The sequence below is a fragment of the Dendrobates tinctorius genome, unplaced genomic scaffold (genome assembly GCF_039654945.1).
Source record: "Dendrobates tinctorius isolate UK_male_01 unplaced genomic scaffold, ASM3965494v1 ptg000020l, whole genome shotgun sequence".
In the NCBI taxonomy this organism is placed as follows: Eukaryota; Metazoa; Chordata; class Amphibia; order Anura; family Dendrobatidae; genus Dendrobates; species Dendrobates tinctorius.
The window spans coordinates 57,346,033-57,364,181 of record NW_027361688.1 but is presented as its reverse complement, the minus strand read 5'-3'; the positions used below and the strand labels follow the sequence as shown (position 1 = coordinate 57,364,181).

General features: G+C 43.5%; 1 protein-coding gene across 1 annotated transcript in view; it reads left to right on the top strand.

The window, feature by feature from the left end:
- Positions 1-18,149, top strand: part of APBB3 (amyloid beta precursor protein binding family B member 3) — a 180,583-nt gene that overhangs the window by 119,594 nt on the left and 42,840 nt on the right. Inside the window, exons 10-11 of the mRNA XM_073568085.1 lie at positions 1,185-1,268; positions 12,630-12,745. Coding sequence (XP_073424186.1) covers positions 1,185-1,268; positions 12,630-12,745 — 200 coding nt within the window. The remainder of the gene's footprint in view (positions 1-1,184; positions 1,269-12,629; positions 12,746-18,149) is intronic.

Genomic DNA, 18,149 nt, shown 5'->3' with positions numbered 1-18,149 from the left:
ATCTTACCCTTTTGTGTATGCACCTCCAGTGCATAGCTACAGTATTTGTATCCATGGAAGCTGAATACAAAAAAACCTGTGGTTCTGTTATCATGTTTTACTTTCACTTATTTTATGTTTTCCTATTGATTTATATTTTTGCTTTTGATGAATTGAATATATTAAAAAAAATAGCTGCCGAGGTGTACAATAGTTGATAATGATTTGTTACACTATATGACTATGAAGTAGTTCGCTCAGATCTGGAGACCCGGCGGTCGGGCCAGGTCTTCAAATCCAAGAACGATTCGTTTTTGACGGATGTGTGAAACTGGCCAAACGGTTAAAGGGAACCGGCCGATACATGTTACGGACACCGCCTTTCGGGGCTTTTCTACAGCATTCCATTACGTCCTGGACTTGCACACTCGATTTTACTCTGCTGGGCTGCCTGCACCAGACCTCACCTCTGGAGAATCATTTACTCCTAATAGTCACTTTCTCTTGTTTCTCTACTGGATCACGCCATCCATCATTTCAGTCTATTCTCATGTTAAGGACACCCATGTCATGCAGCTCTGCTGAGTAATCGATCTAGCTACTAGCTAGGCCCTGTCTAAATCCTGACAGGAAACTCTCTCTATGTCCCTTTACTTTAGCCCTTCCAACTCTAGGCTAGTCCTGTTTCTGCTAACTACCTGTTGCTGGGCAGAATACAGCTTCACCACTAACAATACAGATTATTATACATAAAAACATCATAACATATTGAAACAATACACACGTCTTCAATAGGGAACATGGGCAGCATTTTCATCTCCTTACAGGTGCAAAGTTGGTAAAAAAAAAAAGCAAAAAGCATCACCTGAACTCAATAAACAGTCATTAACTCATTTTTTTTAGCATATTTGACACTTTTACTGCACAAAATAAAATATCTACAAATAACGTGGAATAACTGTACAGTGATCATCTGTTGGATGACTATTAGGGTATGTGCACAAAAACGGGCAAAAATCAAAAAATCGCGGCAAAAACTCGCGGGAAAAAAATGCGCGTTTTCTGGGAAGGAGTCCGTTTTTTTTGTCAGGAATTTTCTGCATACGTTGGTACATAGCCTTAGCATTCTAATGTCACGTTCTGTTCTTTATATCTGAATTATTTTTTATGTATTGATGACAATTCGAAGTATCTTGTTGTTGTAGTTGATATTCTGGATACCGTGCGGGAGTCCATTCAGAAATATGAAGTGCATTACCTTGGCAGTCTGCCTGTCTCAAAACCAATGGGTGAGTTATTCTTCACACTGTCACACTACTAATACAATCAATGTCGGACTGGGGTGCAAAGGGTCCACCAGTAACCAAATCCAGGCCCCACTTTTCTGCAATATGCAAATGTGACATTATCCTTAATCCCAAATTTTTATAAAAACGAACTGGGTAGATTGTTACATGAATAAGATGCTTCCTTTGTCTCTGCATAGTGATTAGTGATTTAAGTATATAGTGCCAAGTACTGTTCATATAAGAGGGTGGTGGTGCACTCCTGTATAGGGGCACACCGGAGGATTCTCATGTGGGCCAGTCCAAACTCGAATACAATTGAGGCTAATGATATTTGTAGTGCAGCGGGGTTGGTGCAGTGTGACAGACAGGCAGGGACCACAGAAAAGTTCACAGCAAATGTGTTTAATGTCCAAAAACTCACACAATGCACAGCACACAGTATCCTCCGGATCGCAGTTGGGGCGTCACAACAGTCCGTACATATGACCGGTTGCTGAGGGCATCACGCTGCGGGGTGCAGGCGTTTGCTGCTCTGGGCTCTGTGTTACCCCCCACAGACTGGACACTACAGAGTCTCCTGCTCTGCTACTTGCAAACAACCACTGACACACCCAAACCCTATACTGCAGGATTTTCAACTGGAATATGTGGCCATGGGCCACTTGTAAGACCCGACTTGGAGGAAGTGGACCACCCCACTACCATCCTGTAGTCCGCTTCAAAAATAAAAGCCCTTACAGGGTTTTCCTGAACATTGCCTTGGCCAAATAGCTTGACTACGTCCACACTTACTTTTACTTTGCCTTGTGACTTATAGGCATCCTGCTGTGAATACAAGGCTCTCCAGTGGGTCTAATAGCACTCCGTCCGCATCCTGGGGGATACATATCGACCCTCGCATATGATCCCCCTCACTGCCTCACATATTCTATTTTTTTAATAAGGAAATATGCCACATACAGATTGCTGTTGTGAGTTCATTTTCCCCTTCGTCACTGAGGTCTGGTGAACTCCCTATTCTGGTAAAGGAAGGTAATGAGCCTGATTATCAGGCACCTGAGCCTAATGAGGATGACAGGCTGAGTGGAGTCACGGACTGGATATAAGGCTGCCGACGCCCTTCTGCCCTGCGGGTGATTTCTCTGTGGACTTCTAGGACACCAGTCTGATTCCTGCTCCTCTAAAGCTAAGTTTTCTGTTTTGCCTGTTAGCATTTTTGTTTTGTTTTTTGTTTTCCTTGCTTTTCTGTATTCTGCCATTCCCTGCTGGGGTGAGCTGAATCTCCTTTTGCCTGTAGCTCTGTCTTCAAAATATTCCTGAGTACTGACATAGCTTTTTTGAAGTCTAGCGTCTTCAGGGCCTTTTTCACTGTCAGTCTGTTGGCTCTTATTTTCATAGGGTTTTTCACGGATTGCAGACAGCAGCCTTCCTGTCCTTTTCTATATAGTTAGCTTGGGCCCCGTCTTTGCTCAGTCTATCTTTCTGTCTGTGTTAGTATTTTCATCTTGCTTCACCGTCATTATATGTTGGGGGCTGCCTATTGCTTTGGGGTCTGCTCTGGGGCAGTTTATATTTCCCCTTTCTTTCTTTAGGCCTATTTAATTCTCCGGCTGTGATCGAGGGGTCTAGGGCATCGTAGGAACCCCCCCACGGCTACTGCTAGTTGTGTTGATAGGTTCAGGGGTCTGCAATCCGATAGATGCCAACTTCTCTGGTTTTCTGGACTTAGCTAGCATTTCTGTTTTTGCCTCCTACGGTGACTCAATCATAACAGATTGCATTTGCATTAAGTGGAGATGCTAGTTATTGGTTATACGTTTCTTATGATTGTGTGGCGCCCCTGAGGCTCAGTCGCCACAGAGTACTGCACCTTCTCCTAAGGTGTAGTGCCCCACCATCCAGGTAAGGTGGGAACTCCTTTCCACACTCCAACACTCGCACCCCACACAACAGGGTAGTTCTGCACAACCACATTGCGGCTCAGTGCTTAGAGAGTAGCAGAGCACCTCTGGTGGTTCCCTGCATGGAACACTGGATGTGCTGGGAGGTGGGTGGAGTTGAGATATATAAAAGAGTGGGAAAGTGTAGGATTAGAGGTTCAGTCTGGCAGAAGGTCGGGCGGGTAAGAAGTCACTCAGACAGGAGTGAGGATCCCTAGAAGAAGGGATGGAGGAAGGAGTGCTGCAGTTGCCTCAGTGATCTGAGCCAGCTGGCATGGGAAAGGAACAGAAGGAGAAAGACGTAGAACTGCAACCTAAGCTTCCATAAGAGAGAGAAGGATCAGTACGGAACGAAGGAGTAGGAGAACAGAGAGGAGACGTGGGTTGGAAGAGGAACCCTGCCTATAGGTTCTCAGCGCAAGGCCGGGGCCCGGTCCCCGAGGTTGTATGGCCACTTATGGTTCTACAGCAGACACCGGTGGAGTAGTTGGCTGTAAATGCACTACTCCCATCTAAGACTTGGGGCACAACAGCAATTGAATAGAGAGCCAGGACTCCGAAGAAAGGAGTCCCCAAGAGAGGCTACAGCTGTCTGTCATACAACTAGAATTGTTAGGAACATCTGACAGGAGGAACTTCAGAGTACCACGGTACTGAAGCTCTTCACACTTTAAGGCGCAATAGAGGAGTCGTTCAGGAAAGGTACATGTTGGCGGAGTGTTGGAGAGGAGCTTTCCATCTGGCCTGGAGGTTGGCTGAGTCTCTGACCCGGAGGACACGGCCCGGAGGCAGGCACCCTTGTGTACCGCAGACTGTGAGTAAAGCTTTGGAACTGCAAGCTTCGGTGTCCTCCATTCATTCTTGCACCAACCTGCTCAGCACCGCTACATCTGGGTACCATCTTTTACACTGCCTGCGCCTTTCCACAACCATTACAACTACACTGCCCTGGGATATCAGCCCTGCCTGTGGAGGGCTATATCATCACTGCTGCATCCTACCATCTGTCCCAGAGGATCTGTCTGCAGCGTCGGCTTGACACTTCCCTTGCCGAGCGCCACAGGTGGTGTCACGAACTATTCCATTCCATTAACTACATTCCCCCATTACTTGGGCGCCCAGGGCCACGGTCCGGGTCACCGCTGCTGTGACACATACCACTGACACCGGCCCGGTACCGAGTACCCCACAGCCCTGGGAGGGCGACCCAATTGCACATATACAGTAGCAGTCAAAAGTTCGGATACACCTAATTGCATTGCATTAAAATGCAATAACGGGCGATCAAAAGATCGTATCTGCACCAAAATGGTATCATTAAAAATGTCAACTTGGCGTGCAAAAAATAATCCCTTATCCGACATGAGATCATGAAAAAAGTAGACTCTATGGGTTTCGGAATATGGCGCAATTTTTTTTAACAAAGTTTGGAATTTTTTTCACCACTTAGATAAAAAAGAACCTTGACATGTTTGGTGTCTATGATGTCGTAATGACCTGGAGAATCATAATGGCAGGTCAGTTTCAGCATTTCTTGAACCTAGTAAAAAAAGCAAAGCAAAAAACTAGTGTGGAGTTGCACTTTTTTGGCAATTTCATCGCACTTTGAATTTTTTCCCATTTTGCAGGACATGATGTGTTAAAAGCAATGGTGTCGTTCAAAAGTACAACTCGTCCTGCAAAAAACAAGCCCTCACATGGCCATGTTGACGGAAAAATAAAAAAGTTATGGCTCTGGGAAGAAAGATAGCAAAAAAGCAAAAACGTAAAACCAAAATCATGAAGGAGTTAATTTATGATGAAAGCAAGAACTGCCAAATTAGGCACTCGGATGCATCCTGTATTAGACAAAAAGGAGGGCCTCATACACATTCTGGTCACATTATCATGTATTGTTACTCCTAGACTCAGAAAAGCTATGCACTTTTGAAGGTTATGTACCAAGGGTATGTAATCCAGACCATGGAATAGTCTATGGGTGAGCAATATAAGGCCGGCGTCACACTTGCCATATGAAAAATCAGTCCGATTTTCTCGACCGAGAATCGCAGGAGTGTTCTCCGTATGGATATCCGTATGTAATCCGTATACAATGCGATTTTAACGTGAGCTTTTACATACAGCAGTTCTCTGTCATTGACACATTGTTTTAAAATGAAATATTCTTCAAAACATAAATATATACACTGCTCAAAAAAATAAAGGGAACACTTAAACAACAGAATATAACTCCAAGTACATCAAACTTGTGTGAAATCAAACTGTCCACTTAGGAAGCAACACTGATTGACAATCAATTTCACATGCTGTTGTGCAACTGTAATAGAAAACAGATGGAAATTATTGGCAATTATCAAGAGACACTCAATAAAGGAGTGGTTCTGCAGATGGTGACTACAGACCACATCTCAGTACTAATGCTCTCTGGCTGATGCTTTGGTCACTTTTGAATGTTGGTTGTGCTTTCACACTCGTGCTAGAATGAGACGGACTCTACAACCCACACAAGTGGCTCAGGTATTGCAGCTCATCCAGGATGGCACATCAATGTGAGCTGTGTCAAGAAGGTTTGCTGTGTCAGCGTAGTGTCCAGAGGCTGGAGGCGCTACCAGGAGACAGGCCAGTACACCAGGAGACAAGGAGGGGGCCATAGGAGGAGGGCAATAACCCAGAAGCAGGACCGCTACCTCCGCCTTTGTGCAAGGAGGAACAGGAGGAGCACTGCCATACCCCTGCAAAATGACCTCCAGCAGGCCACAAATGTGCATGTGTCTGCACAAACAGAAACCGACTCCATTAGGATGGTCTGAGTGCCCGACGTCCACAGATGGGGGTTGTGCTCACAGCCCAATACCGCGCAGGACGATTGGCATTTGCCAGAGAACACAGTGTTTGGCAGATTTGACATTGACGGCCTGTGCTCTTCACAGATGAGAGCAGGTTCACATTGAGCACTTGTGAAAGACAAGACGGAATCTGGAGACACAGCAGAGAATGTTTTGCTGCCTGCAACATCCTCCAGCATGACTGGTTTGGCAGTGGGTCAGTAATGGTGTGAGGAGGCATTTCTTTGAAGGGCACCACAACCCTCCATGTGCTAGCCAGAGGTACCCTGGCTGCATTAGGTACCAGGATGAGATCCTCAGACCCATTTTGAAACCACATGCAGGTGCACTGGGCTCTGGGTTCCTTCTGATGCATGACAATGCTAAACCTCATGTGGCTTAAGTGTGTCAGCAGTTCCTGCATGATGAAGGCATTGATGCTATGGACTGACCTGCCCTTTCCCCAGACCTGAATCCAATTGAGCACATCTGGGACATCATGACTTGTTCCATCCACCAATGCCGCTGTGTACCACAGACTGTCCAGGAGTTGTCTGTTGCTTTAATCCAGGTCTGGGAGGAGATCCCACAGGAGAACATCCGCTGCTCCATAAGGACCATGCCCAGGCATTGAAAGGAGGTTGTACAGGTATGTGGAGGCCACACACCATTGAGCATCATTTCCTTGCCTTGAGGCATTTCCACTGAAGTTGAATCAGCCTGTAATTTGATTTTCCACTTTGATTTTGAGTATCATTCCAAATACAGACCTCCATGGAATATTACGGTAATTTTGATTTACATTGATGACTGCAGGCGCAGTGAATCATTCAGCTGATCTGGCGGCAGATGCACGACGTGTCTACAGGCAAAGGAAGCCAGTCACATTAAAGGGGTTTTCCCACGAACGAAAGTTCATTTTAAAAATTGTCTGTGTCTGACCGTGTGCGGAGCATACCACATCTCCTGGGCAGGGGAGGAAGCAAAAGACAATACTGACATTACAGCAGGAGATCGCAGAGGATACATTTTGTCAGGTAAAATATTTCACTGACTGTTTTTAAACAATATTTTACCTCACAAAATGTATCCTCTACGATCTCCTGCTGTAATGTCAGTATTGTCTTTTGCTTTCTCCCCTGCCCAGAAGCTGTGGTATGTTCTGTACACGGTCAGACACAGGGGTGAGAGACAGAGCTTTGCAAATTCAAGTCCAATTTATTGTTAAAAACAAGTCCAAAACAGCAAAAAATGGTGTGTTCACATGAGTAACAAGTAGTAGATTACGCATTTCGAACAATAGCTTGTTCTTTCTCAAAAAAAAGTTGAGACTCATGTGAACACACCATTTTTTGCTCTGTTTTGGACTTGTTTTTAACAATAAATTGGACTTGAATTTGCAAAGCTGGACCTTTTTTGTTTTTCCTTGGTTACTGCGTGAAGACTGCACGTGGTCCGGGCTATCCACTACACATGCCTTCAGGTGAGCTGGCTTCTTTTTCTCTTTTTGTGAGAGACAGAGCACAGGGGGAGACAGCTCAAACGGGACAGCACATAAGGGGAGAACACAGCACAGGAAGGAGAGAGACAGCAGACAAGTGGGATAGCACATGGGGTAGACCGGTCAAAGAAGAGAGGATAGACAGGAGAAAACAGCACATGGGGAAAGAGAGAGTGGATAGGTGGGGGAGCACATGGGGGGGAGAGATTCTCAATGCTGCAAAGCCTGCCCCCATCGTGACATTACCGCCCTCCCGATGCCATAGGGCCTCCATCTAGTGTGTGTGTATATATATATATATATATATATATATATATATACACACACAGGGTGGTCCAAAAGTAGGTAGACAGAAAATAACATTTAATTTGATTTATATATAAAATTATATTTACTAACACAAGCATAACATTGACAATTACATTTTATTCTGAACAATAATACAAAAGCCCTTAAATTTTATCAGCGCAGGTGCTCAAACTGCTTTCCATCACAATTTGCACAGCTGTGAAGTCTGCCTCTTACACTTCGACAAACATTTTTGCACAAGTCTCTTTGGGTATTAATTTCTTGAAATGCATCTCTTATGTAATTTTTCAAATCACTGACACTTTTTGGTTTCCGACTATAAACTTTGTCCTTGAGTACTCCCCAAAAGAAAAAATCCATTTGGGTTAAGTCTGGTGAACGTGCCGGCCAATCAGGTGGGCCTCTTCGGCCAATCCATTTATTAGGAAATGTTTCAGATACTCGCGGACTACTCTGGAATAATGTGGAGGGGCCCCATCTTGTTGGAAATAAAGGTCATATGAATTAGGCTGTTGCTGTAACTGGGGAACAACTGGATTCATTAGAATTTCGAGATACTTATCTCCTGTGACTGTTCCATAAAAAAAATGGTCCAAAAAGACCAAAACTTGAAATACCACCCCAAACATTGACACCAGGCTCATTTAATTGTTGCTCTAATGTTAAATGCATGTTCTCATTATACCAGTAAATACAATTATGTCTGTTAATATGGACAGATAATTTGAAAGAAGCTTCATCACTCCACATAATGTTATCTAAAATTACTGGATTTTCTTCAGTTTCATTAAGCATACTCTCACTAAATTGCAGCCGCCTGTCTGGATCATCCTCCAATAAACCATGAATTAGACGTGGACGATAAGCTTTCCACCCAATAGATTTCAGGCTTCGCATGATGGAAGCTCGTGAAATTCCCAATTCTAAAGAGACTCTTCTGGGGACATTTTTGGACTCTGAACAAATGTTTCACATCAAGTTGTTTACTATTTTCTGTACAGGCTGTTTTGGGTCGACCAGTTTTTGGAGCATTAAGGATTGAGCCAGTGGCATCGAATTTGTCACAAATGTGGTAAATGGTTTCTCTCTTTGGGGCTTAAGTACCAAATGTTTCAACCCAATTGGCTCTAACTGTTTCAGCATTTTGAGATTTCCAATACTCTTTTAAAATCTATTTTCTTTGATCTGTATTTAAATTATTTGCCATTATGGGTTATCTGAATTATCTGAAAAGAAAACATATTTGGGGGAGATTTATCTGTGAAAACTGGATCTGTGAAACTGACTCAGTTGCCCTTAGCAACCAATCAGATTCCACCTTTCATTTTCCAAAGAGTCTGTGAAGAATGAAAAGAATGAAAAGTGGAATCTGATTGGTTGCTAAGGGCAACTGAGTCAGTTTCACATTACACCATGTTTGATAAATCTCTGTCCACCTACTTTTGGACCACCCTGTATATATATACAGTGGGGAAAAAAGTATTTAGAAAGCCACCAATTGGGGAGGTTCTTCCACTTAAAAAGATGAGAGAGGCCTGTACTTGACATCATAGGTAGACCACAACTATGAGAGTCAAAATGAGAAAATAAATCCAGAAAATCACCTTGTCTGATTTGGCAAGATTTATTTTTTAAATGATGGCGGAAAATAATTATTTGGTCGTTAACAAAAGTTCATCTCAATATTTTGTTATTTATCCTTTGTTGGCAATGACAGAGGTCAAATGTTTTCTGTAAATCTTCACAAAGTTGGCACACACTATTGGTGGTATGTTGGCCCATTCCTCCATGCAGATCTCCTCTAGAGCTGTGATGTTTTTGCCTGTCGCTGGGCAACACGGATTTTCAAATCCCTCCAAAGGTTTTCTATGAGGTTGAGATCTGGAGACTGGCTAGGCCACTCCAGGACCTTCATATGCTTCTTACAAAGCCACTCATTCGCTGCCCTGGTGGTGTGGTTGGGATCATTATCATGCTGAAAGACTCATCCATGTTTCACCTTCTATGCCCTTGCTGATGGAATGAGGTTTGCACTCAAAATCTCGCGATACATGGCCCCATTCCTTCTTTCATGTACACGTATCAGTCACCATGGTACCTTTGCAGTGAAACAGCCTCAAAGCATGATATTGCCACCCCCATGCTTCACAGTAGGTATGATGCTCTTTGGATGCAAATACGACGAGTTTTGTTTCTACCAAACAGTTCTACTTTGGATTCATTGGACCATATGACATTCGGGCCTGGAAATGTACTGGCTTAAGCAGGGGGACACATCTGGCACTTCAGGATCTGTGTCCCTGGCAGCGTATTGTGTTACTAATGGTAGCCTTTGTTATGGTGGTCCCAGCTCTATGCAGGTCATTCACTAGGTCCCCATGTGTTTCTGGGATTTTTGCTCACTGTTCTTGTGATAATTTTTACCCCACGGGGTGAGATCTTGAGTGGAGCCCCAGATTGATGGAGATTATTAGCGGTCTTGTATGTCTTCCATTTTCTTATTATTGCTCCCACAGTGGATTTCATCACATCAAGCTGCTTGCCTATTGCAGATTCAGTCTTCCCAGCCTGGTGTAGGGCTACAATTTTGTTTCTGGTGTCCTTCGACAGCTCTCTGGTCTTCACCATAGTGGAGTTTGGAGTATGACTGTTTGAGGTTGTGAATATGCAAATAAAGTCCATGGAGCCTCATTTAAGAGTCTCAAACACGGGACTAACCAGATCTTCCTCCAGGGAAGGACCCAGCCAAGGAGTGGCTCCTTTCGGAAACCACCATTACCACCATATTAAGTGGCCCTTTAAGTCAATATCCAGCTCTTTACGAGTTTACAGATATGACAAGGGAAATACCAAGGCCAGGTATCCATCCACAGACAGCTGTTTTGGGGTGTTGCCCCTCATCAGTGTGGAGTAGGATTCTGGCTAGGTGGGAGCAATGCCTAGTAGACCAACATCATGAAACAATCACTGACTTCAGGGAGACCAGTCAAAGAAAACACTGCGGCAGCCGGCAAAGGCGCTCAATCAGTGAAATCCTGGGTGCATTGCTCCCTGGGAAATACAAATATGCAAATAAAGTCCGTGGAGCCTCATTTAAGAGTCTCAAGCACGGGACTAGCCAGATCTTCCTCAGGGAATGACCCAGCCAAGGAGTGGCTCCTTTCAGAAACCACCATTACCACCATATTAAGTGGCCCTTTAAGTCAATATCCAGCTCTTTACGAGTTTACAGATATGGCAAGGGAAATACCAAGGCCAGGTATCCATCCACAGACAGCTGTTTCGGGGTGTTGCCCCTCATCAGTGTGGAGTAGGATTCTGGCTAGGTGGGAGCAATGCCTAGTAGACCAACATCACGAAAGGAGCCACCCCTTGGCTGTGTCCTTCCCTGGAGGAAGATCTGGCTAGTCCCGTGTTTGAGACTCTTAAATGAGGCTCCACGGACTTTATTTGCATATTTGTATTGCCCAGGGAGCAATGCACCTAGGATTTCACTGATTGAGCGCCTTTCCGGCTGCCGCAGTGTTTCCTTTGACTGGTCTCCCTGAGGTCAGTGATTGTTTCATGATGTTGATACTTCCACCCCGGCTGCCTCTAAACTTCTATCGCTCACGGCTTCCCTCAGCCTCACTCAGTGGTCCTCTGCGTCCACTCACAAAGATGGTCACACACTGGACCTTATCTTCGCCCGCCTCTGCTCCCTCACTAATCTCAATAACTCACCCCTCCCCCTGTCTGACCACAACCTACTGACATTATTTCATCTAAGACAGAAGCCTATAACCTATAGACCGGAGGGGACACCCGTGTGGGTCTATAGTGTGGATATCCCAGGAATTTCTCTGGCTTCACCGTTTGCTTCTCGCGGTTGATGTTTCCGGACAGATGATGTCGCTATTCCTGGTGAAGTTTTGCTTTTTGCTAGTGTAGTGTGCAATGTAAGTACTTTACCTTTGTGGTTTATATTATGCAAAAGTGTACACAATATCACACTATTTCCTGTTTTCTGTAACCATTTAATTGTTGTAATAAAATTAGTCGCCATCTTTACAGCCGCATCTGAGCCCTTTAAGTACTTGGCAAAACAGCTTGTAACATAAGCCCTACTCAAAAATAAGTCATGGCCGGCATTGGGAGGAAATTGGGCAATTGCCAAGGGCCCCCACTCTCTTAGTGGTCCCCAGTGTTTCTATTTTGAGGTTGACTGCTTAAGGACCTTTGGTGATATCATGGTCATGTGACCATGATGTCACCAAAGGTCCTATAACTGCAGGAGTCCGAACGAACAGAAGATGAGACATGCTGGTGTGTACTGTATGTGCAGTGTGTGTACATACGTGTATATGTGCATATACATGTGTATGTTCAGTGTGTGTGTCTGTGTATGTACACAATGCCTAAATGGGGATGAGCTGGCAGATACACTGAGCATTTCTGTGCAGCAGCAGAACCAGCATAGCCATGACTGCGCTGCGCTACCTCTGGAATCCCGGTGATCTAGATGACAAGGCAACTTTGTGAAAAGTGACATTGTAAATGGATGTTAGAGTAAAGTGGGGATGCTGTTCATGAGTTGGGTATTGTTTGTGTTACATTTGCACCTTTACATCATGTATGAGTCCTTTTAGTCAGATTTACTATATACCTTCAGAGAATTTTCCTCTCTATCAATCAAACACTAGGTGAATGGAGTCCTACAAATATGTTTGACCCATATACCGGAAGCAACTATTATATGCAGTACATAGTAAGAACAACAGAAGAAGTGTCTCTCTTTATCTTTCAGGAATGGATGTCTTAAATAGTGCAATAGAGGACATGATCAGCACCACACTCAGGGAACAGTGGACTGAAGCGGTGATTGAAGTAACTGACACGATGCTGGTCGTACATCCCAGAGAGGTAATTCACTCATTCTTGTCCTAACTCCAAATACAGGAGACGTGACTAATGCAAATGTTGGCCAATAATAAAGTATGTGTCACATGCTCATGACAACAAGTAAATGATAAAACCAGCCATGTGACCTAATATGTCTCTTATAGGGAACCTGTCATGAGATTCATGCTGCCCCAATACGTTGATATGCCGGCCATGGACTAAGTGTCTCGGTTGATCATTCTGATGCCGGTCCTTGGCCAGCTTCTCTCCGCCCCGCTCCCTTATACTAAGAGGGCAGAGGCCAGTGAACTGACAGATGGCCGAGGACCTACTAGGCCACTGAGACACTTAATGGCTTTTCCAATTTTGTTTACTCTCTAGTATGAAACTGGCTGTGATCATCCATCGTCTGATTCATGTTGTGTGTGCTTCGGGCAGTATAAATCTGATGACATGCTCCCTTTAAAGGAACCTTAACGCAAAAGGACATATGTATGTCAGTGTTTGCGTCAGCATGTGAGAAGGGAGCTCAGGAGCTGAGCTACAATCACTTGTGGCAACCATTTAGATACCGCTGATAGCGACATTTAAATGGAGAAGTTGTCTGGGGGCCCACACATTGGTCCCCTAAGATGAGATCATGGGAGACCGATGAAACACCATGGCAGCTGGCGGTCTGCTGAAGGAAGGCGCGGGTGATTTACACTATATTCTGCAATACTATTGTATGGCAGTCTATAGTATAAGCGATCAGATGATCCCAGGTTAAGTCCTCATAGGGGACAAAATAAATAGTTGGAAAAAAAAAGTTTTTCAAAATGCAAAAAATATATATAAAAACTTGAATCACGCTATCAGTGTAAAGTTATCGCATATGGTAAATGCTGTAAAGAGAAAAAATAAGGTCAAAACACCAGAATTGTGGTTTTTCAGTCACCTCACCTCCCTATAAAAGGTCATTAAAAGATCAAAACGTTGCACACAGCTCCATCGACGGAGATATAAGATTTTTTTTTCCCAGTATACCAGTTCATTGGACGGTAAAATGAACGGTGTCATTTTAAAGTACAACATGTTCTGGAAAAACTCAAGTCCTTATACAGATATTTTTGACTGTAAAATTAAAAAAAGTTGTGCCTCTTTAAAGAAGGGGAGGAAAATGAGCAAACATAAAAGCGAAAATTGTCTGCAGATGCAAGGGGTTAAAAGGGATGAGCTTGCTTTGACCTGAATTAAAAAGATAAAAGGGAATATATTTTTATCTTTTGAATTATTTGTATTACTATGTTCAATGCTAAAAAATAATTTTATGTAGTAATAAAAAATACACATCCTTTTACCCCTACCCAATACATTTTTCCCTTAATGACCATCAATACGTCTTTTAACTGACCTGAGATATAAGAGAATAGCATCCCCATACAGTTGACGATCTAGCAGCTGTCGGCTGTACACCATAGCTGACAACTTGCTGTATCACAAACGATCAGTGTTGTCACCGTCCATATCTGTTTAACCCCTTAGATTCCGATGTTTATAGTGACTATATCATATAAATGTTTAAAACAGTGTGGTTTCTCCCTCTTTATCCCCATCGGCACCCTGTGATCATGATTGTGTGGTCCTGATGTTTGAAGAGCAAATAGCGGCCTTAGAGTCTGCCGCCTATACTGACCTGTTCAAAAGTCAGCGACGTTTAGATGGTAAAAATCAACTTTTTCATTCCTATCATGCCAATTTGTCTTAATTCCTGAAAAGCACCTGAAGGGTTAATAAACTACCTGACAGTAGTTTTCAGTATGTCAGGGGGTGCAGATTTTAAAATAGTATCACTTTTGGGGGGTTTCCAATACATAGGACCCCTAAAGTCACTTCAAACCTGGATAGGTCCCTAAAAAAGTAACTTTTTAAATGTCTTTGAAAAAGTAATAAAATTGCTGCTACATTTTTAAACCTCCTAAAATGCTAACAAAATAAAATAGCATTTTACAACTGGTGCTGATGTAAAGCAGACATGTGGGAAATATTATTTATTAATGCTATGCTATAGTATGACCATTTGGATTAAAGGGATAATCATTCAAAGTTTGAAAATTGCTATTTTTTTACATTTTTGACAAATTTCTGATATTCTTTATAAATCATTTTTGACAAATTTCTGATATTCTTTATAAAGAAACACAACATATCGACCTACCATTATCATAAAGTATAATGTGTCACGAAAAAAACAGTCTCAAAATCACTGGAATTTGTCAAAGTGTTCCAGAGTTATTACCACATAAAGTGACACTGGACAGATTTTTAAAATTTGGCTCCGTCACTAAGGGGTTAAATGAAAAAAAAAACAATTAAAAACATGAAAACACGACATAAATGGATCACTGTTAGGCCGGGGTCACACTAACCAACGCAAAATACGGTCAGTATTTTACATGCGTAATACGGATGAATGACCCCTAAACAGTGCTCCGTATGTCATCCGTAAGCAAGGTGTGGTCGCGTATTTTGCGCATGTCTGCATCCGTATGTAATCCGTATGGCGAGATTTTCTCGCAGGCTTGCAAAATGGATATATAATGGAGCCCTATGACAGGTTTTATAACAGAAACCAAAGAATAGATATAGACACATAGAATACATGTATATATATATATGTATTCTATGTGTCTATATCTATTCTTTCGTTTCTTTATTAACCCCTTCCTGACATCCGACGTACTATCCCGTCCACGGTACCCGGGCCCGTATGACCGTGGACGGGATAGTACGTCTACCGCGATCAGCGGCGCCCACGTGGTGAGCGCCGCTGATCGCGGCCGGGTGTCAGCTGATTATCACAGCTGACACCCGGCACAATGTGTCAGGGGCGGTCACGGACCGCCCCGACACGTTAACCCCTTGCACACCGCGATCAAACACGATCGCGGTGTACAGGGGGTTAAAGGGAAGCATCAGCAGGGAGGGGGCTCCCTCCGTGCTTCCCTGAGCCCCCCACGGCAGCGCAATGTGCAGCGCTGCTGCGGGGGGCTCCTTTCCTCCAGGCCCCCGAATCCAAGATGGCGACGGGGGCCTTCGGGGCCTGCAGGAAGCTGGCTTCCTCAGTGCCTGCAAAGCACAGGCAAGAGGAAGTCTTCTTCAATGCCTGTGACAGATTGCTGATCTGTCACAGTGATCTGTGATGTGACAGATCAGCGATCTGTCACAGGACAGTGATGTCCCACCTGGGACTATTTAATAAAGTAAAAAAATAAATAAAAAAAAGTGTAAAAATAATTAAAAAAAAATCGCCAAATATATTAGAAAAAAAAAAAAAAATATTCCCCCAATAAATCCATTTTTTGGAAATAATAAAAAAAACAAACAATAAAAGTACACATATTAGGTATCGCCGCGTCCGTAACGACCTGCCCTATAAAACTGTCCCATTAGTTAACCCCTTTAACAAACCCCTTAAAAAATAAAAATAAAAAACGAAGCAAAAAATAATGATTTATTATCATACCGCCAAACAAAAAGTGTAATAACGCGCGATCAAAAAGACGCATATAAATATCCATGGTACCGCTGAAAACGTCATCTTGTCCCGCAAAAAACGAGCCGCGACACAGCATCATCAGCAAAAAAATAAAAAAGTTATAGCTCGCTGAATAAAGCGATGCAAAAATAATTATTTTTTATATAAAATAGTTTTCATTGCATAAAACCGACAAAAACATAAAAAAACGACCTAAATGAGGTATCACTGTAACCGTACTGACGTGAAGAATAAAACCTCTTTATCAATTTTACCACACGCGGAACGGTGTAAACGCACCCCCCCAAAAGAAATTCATGAAACGCTGGTTTTTGTTCATTCTGCGTCCCAAAAATCGGAATAAAAAGCGATCAAAAAATTCCACGTGCCCAAAAATGGTACCAATAAAAACGTCAACTCGTCCCGCAAAAAATAAGACCTCACATGACTCGGTGGGTCAAAATACGGAAAAATTATAGCTCTCAATATGTGGTGATGCAAAAACTATTTTTACAATAAAAAGCGTCTTTTAGCGTGCGACAGCCGCCAAACATAAAAACCGCCATAAATAGTAAATCAAACCCCCCGTTATCACCCCCTTAGTTAGGGAAAAATAATAAAATAAAAAAATGTATTTATTTCCATTTTTCCATTAGGGTTAGGGTTAGGGTTAGGGCTAGGGGTGTGTTGGGGTAGGGTTAGGGCTAGGGCTAGGGCTAGGGGTGTGTTGGGGTAGGGTTAGGGCTAGGGCTAGGGTTAGGGTTAGGGCTAGGGTTAGGGTTAGGGTTAGGGCTAGGGCTAGGGTTAGGGCTAGGGCTAGGGTTAGGGCTAGGGTTAGGGCTAGGGCTAGGGTTAGGGTTAGGGGCGTGTTGGGGTTTGGGTTGGAGTTAGAATTGGGGGTTTCCACTGTTTGGGCACATCAGGGGCTCTCCAAATGCAACATGGCGTCTGATCTCAATTCCAGCCAATTCTGAGTTGAAAAAGTCAAATGGTGCTCCTTCCCTTCCAAGCTCTGCTATGCGCCCAAACAGTGTTTTACCCCCACATGTAGGGTATCAGCCTACTCAGGACAAATTGCAAAACAATTTTTGGGGTCCAATTTCTCCTGTTACCCTTAGGAAAATAAAAAATTGGGGGCAAAAATATCATTTTTGTGGAAAAAAATGATTTTTTTATTTTCACGTCCGAGTGTTATAAACTTCTGTGAAGCACTTGGGGGTTCAAAGTGCTCACCACACATCTAGATAAGTTCCGTGGGGGGTCTAGTGTCCAAAATGGGGTCACTTGTGGGGAGTTTCAATAGTTTAGGTACATCAGGGGCTCTCCAAACGCACATGACACCCGCAGACCATTCCATCAAAGTCTGCATTCCAAAACGTCACTGCTTCCCTTCCGAGCCCCGACGTGTGTCCATACAGTAGTTTTCACCCACATATGGGGTGTCAGCGTACTCAGGACAAATTGGACAACAACTTTTGGGGGTCCAATTTCTCCTGTTAGCCTTGGGAAAATGAAAAAATTGGGGACTAATTGATCATGTTTGTGGAAAAAAATACGATTTTTTTATTTTCATGCCCGGGCATTATAAACTTCTGTGAAGCCCTTGGGGGTTCAAAGCGCTCACCACATATCTAGATAAGTTCCTTAGGGGGTCTCGTTTCCAAAATGGGGTCACTTGTGGGGGTTTCCACTGTTTAGGTACATTAGGGGCTCTCCAAAGGCAACATGACACCCGCAGACCATTCCATCAAGGTCTGCATTCCAAAACGTCACTACTTCCCTTCCGAGCCCTGACGTGTGTCCATAGAGTAGTTTTATCCCACATATGGGGTGTCAGCGTACTCAGGACAAATTGGACAACAACTTTTGGGGTTCAATTTCTCCTCTTACCCTTGGGAAAATAAAAAA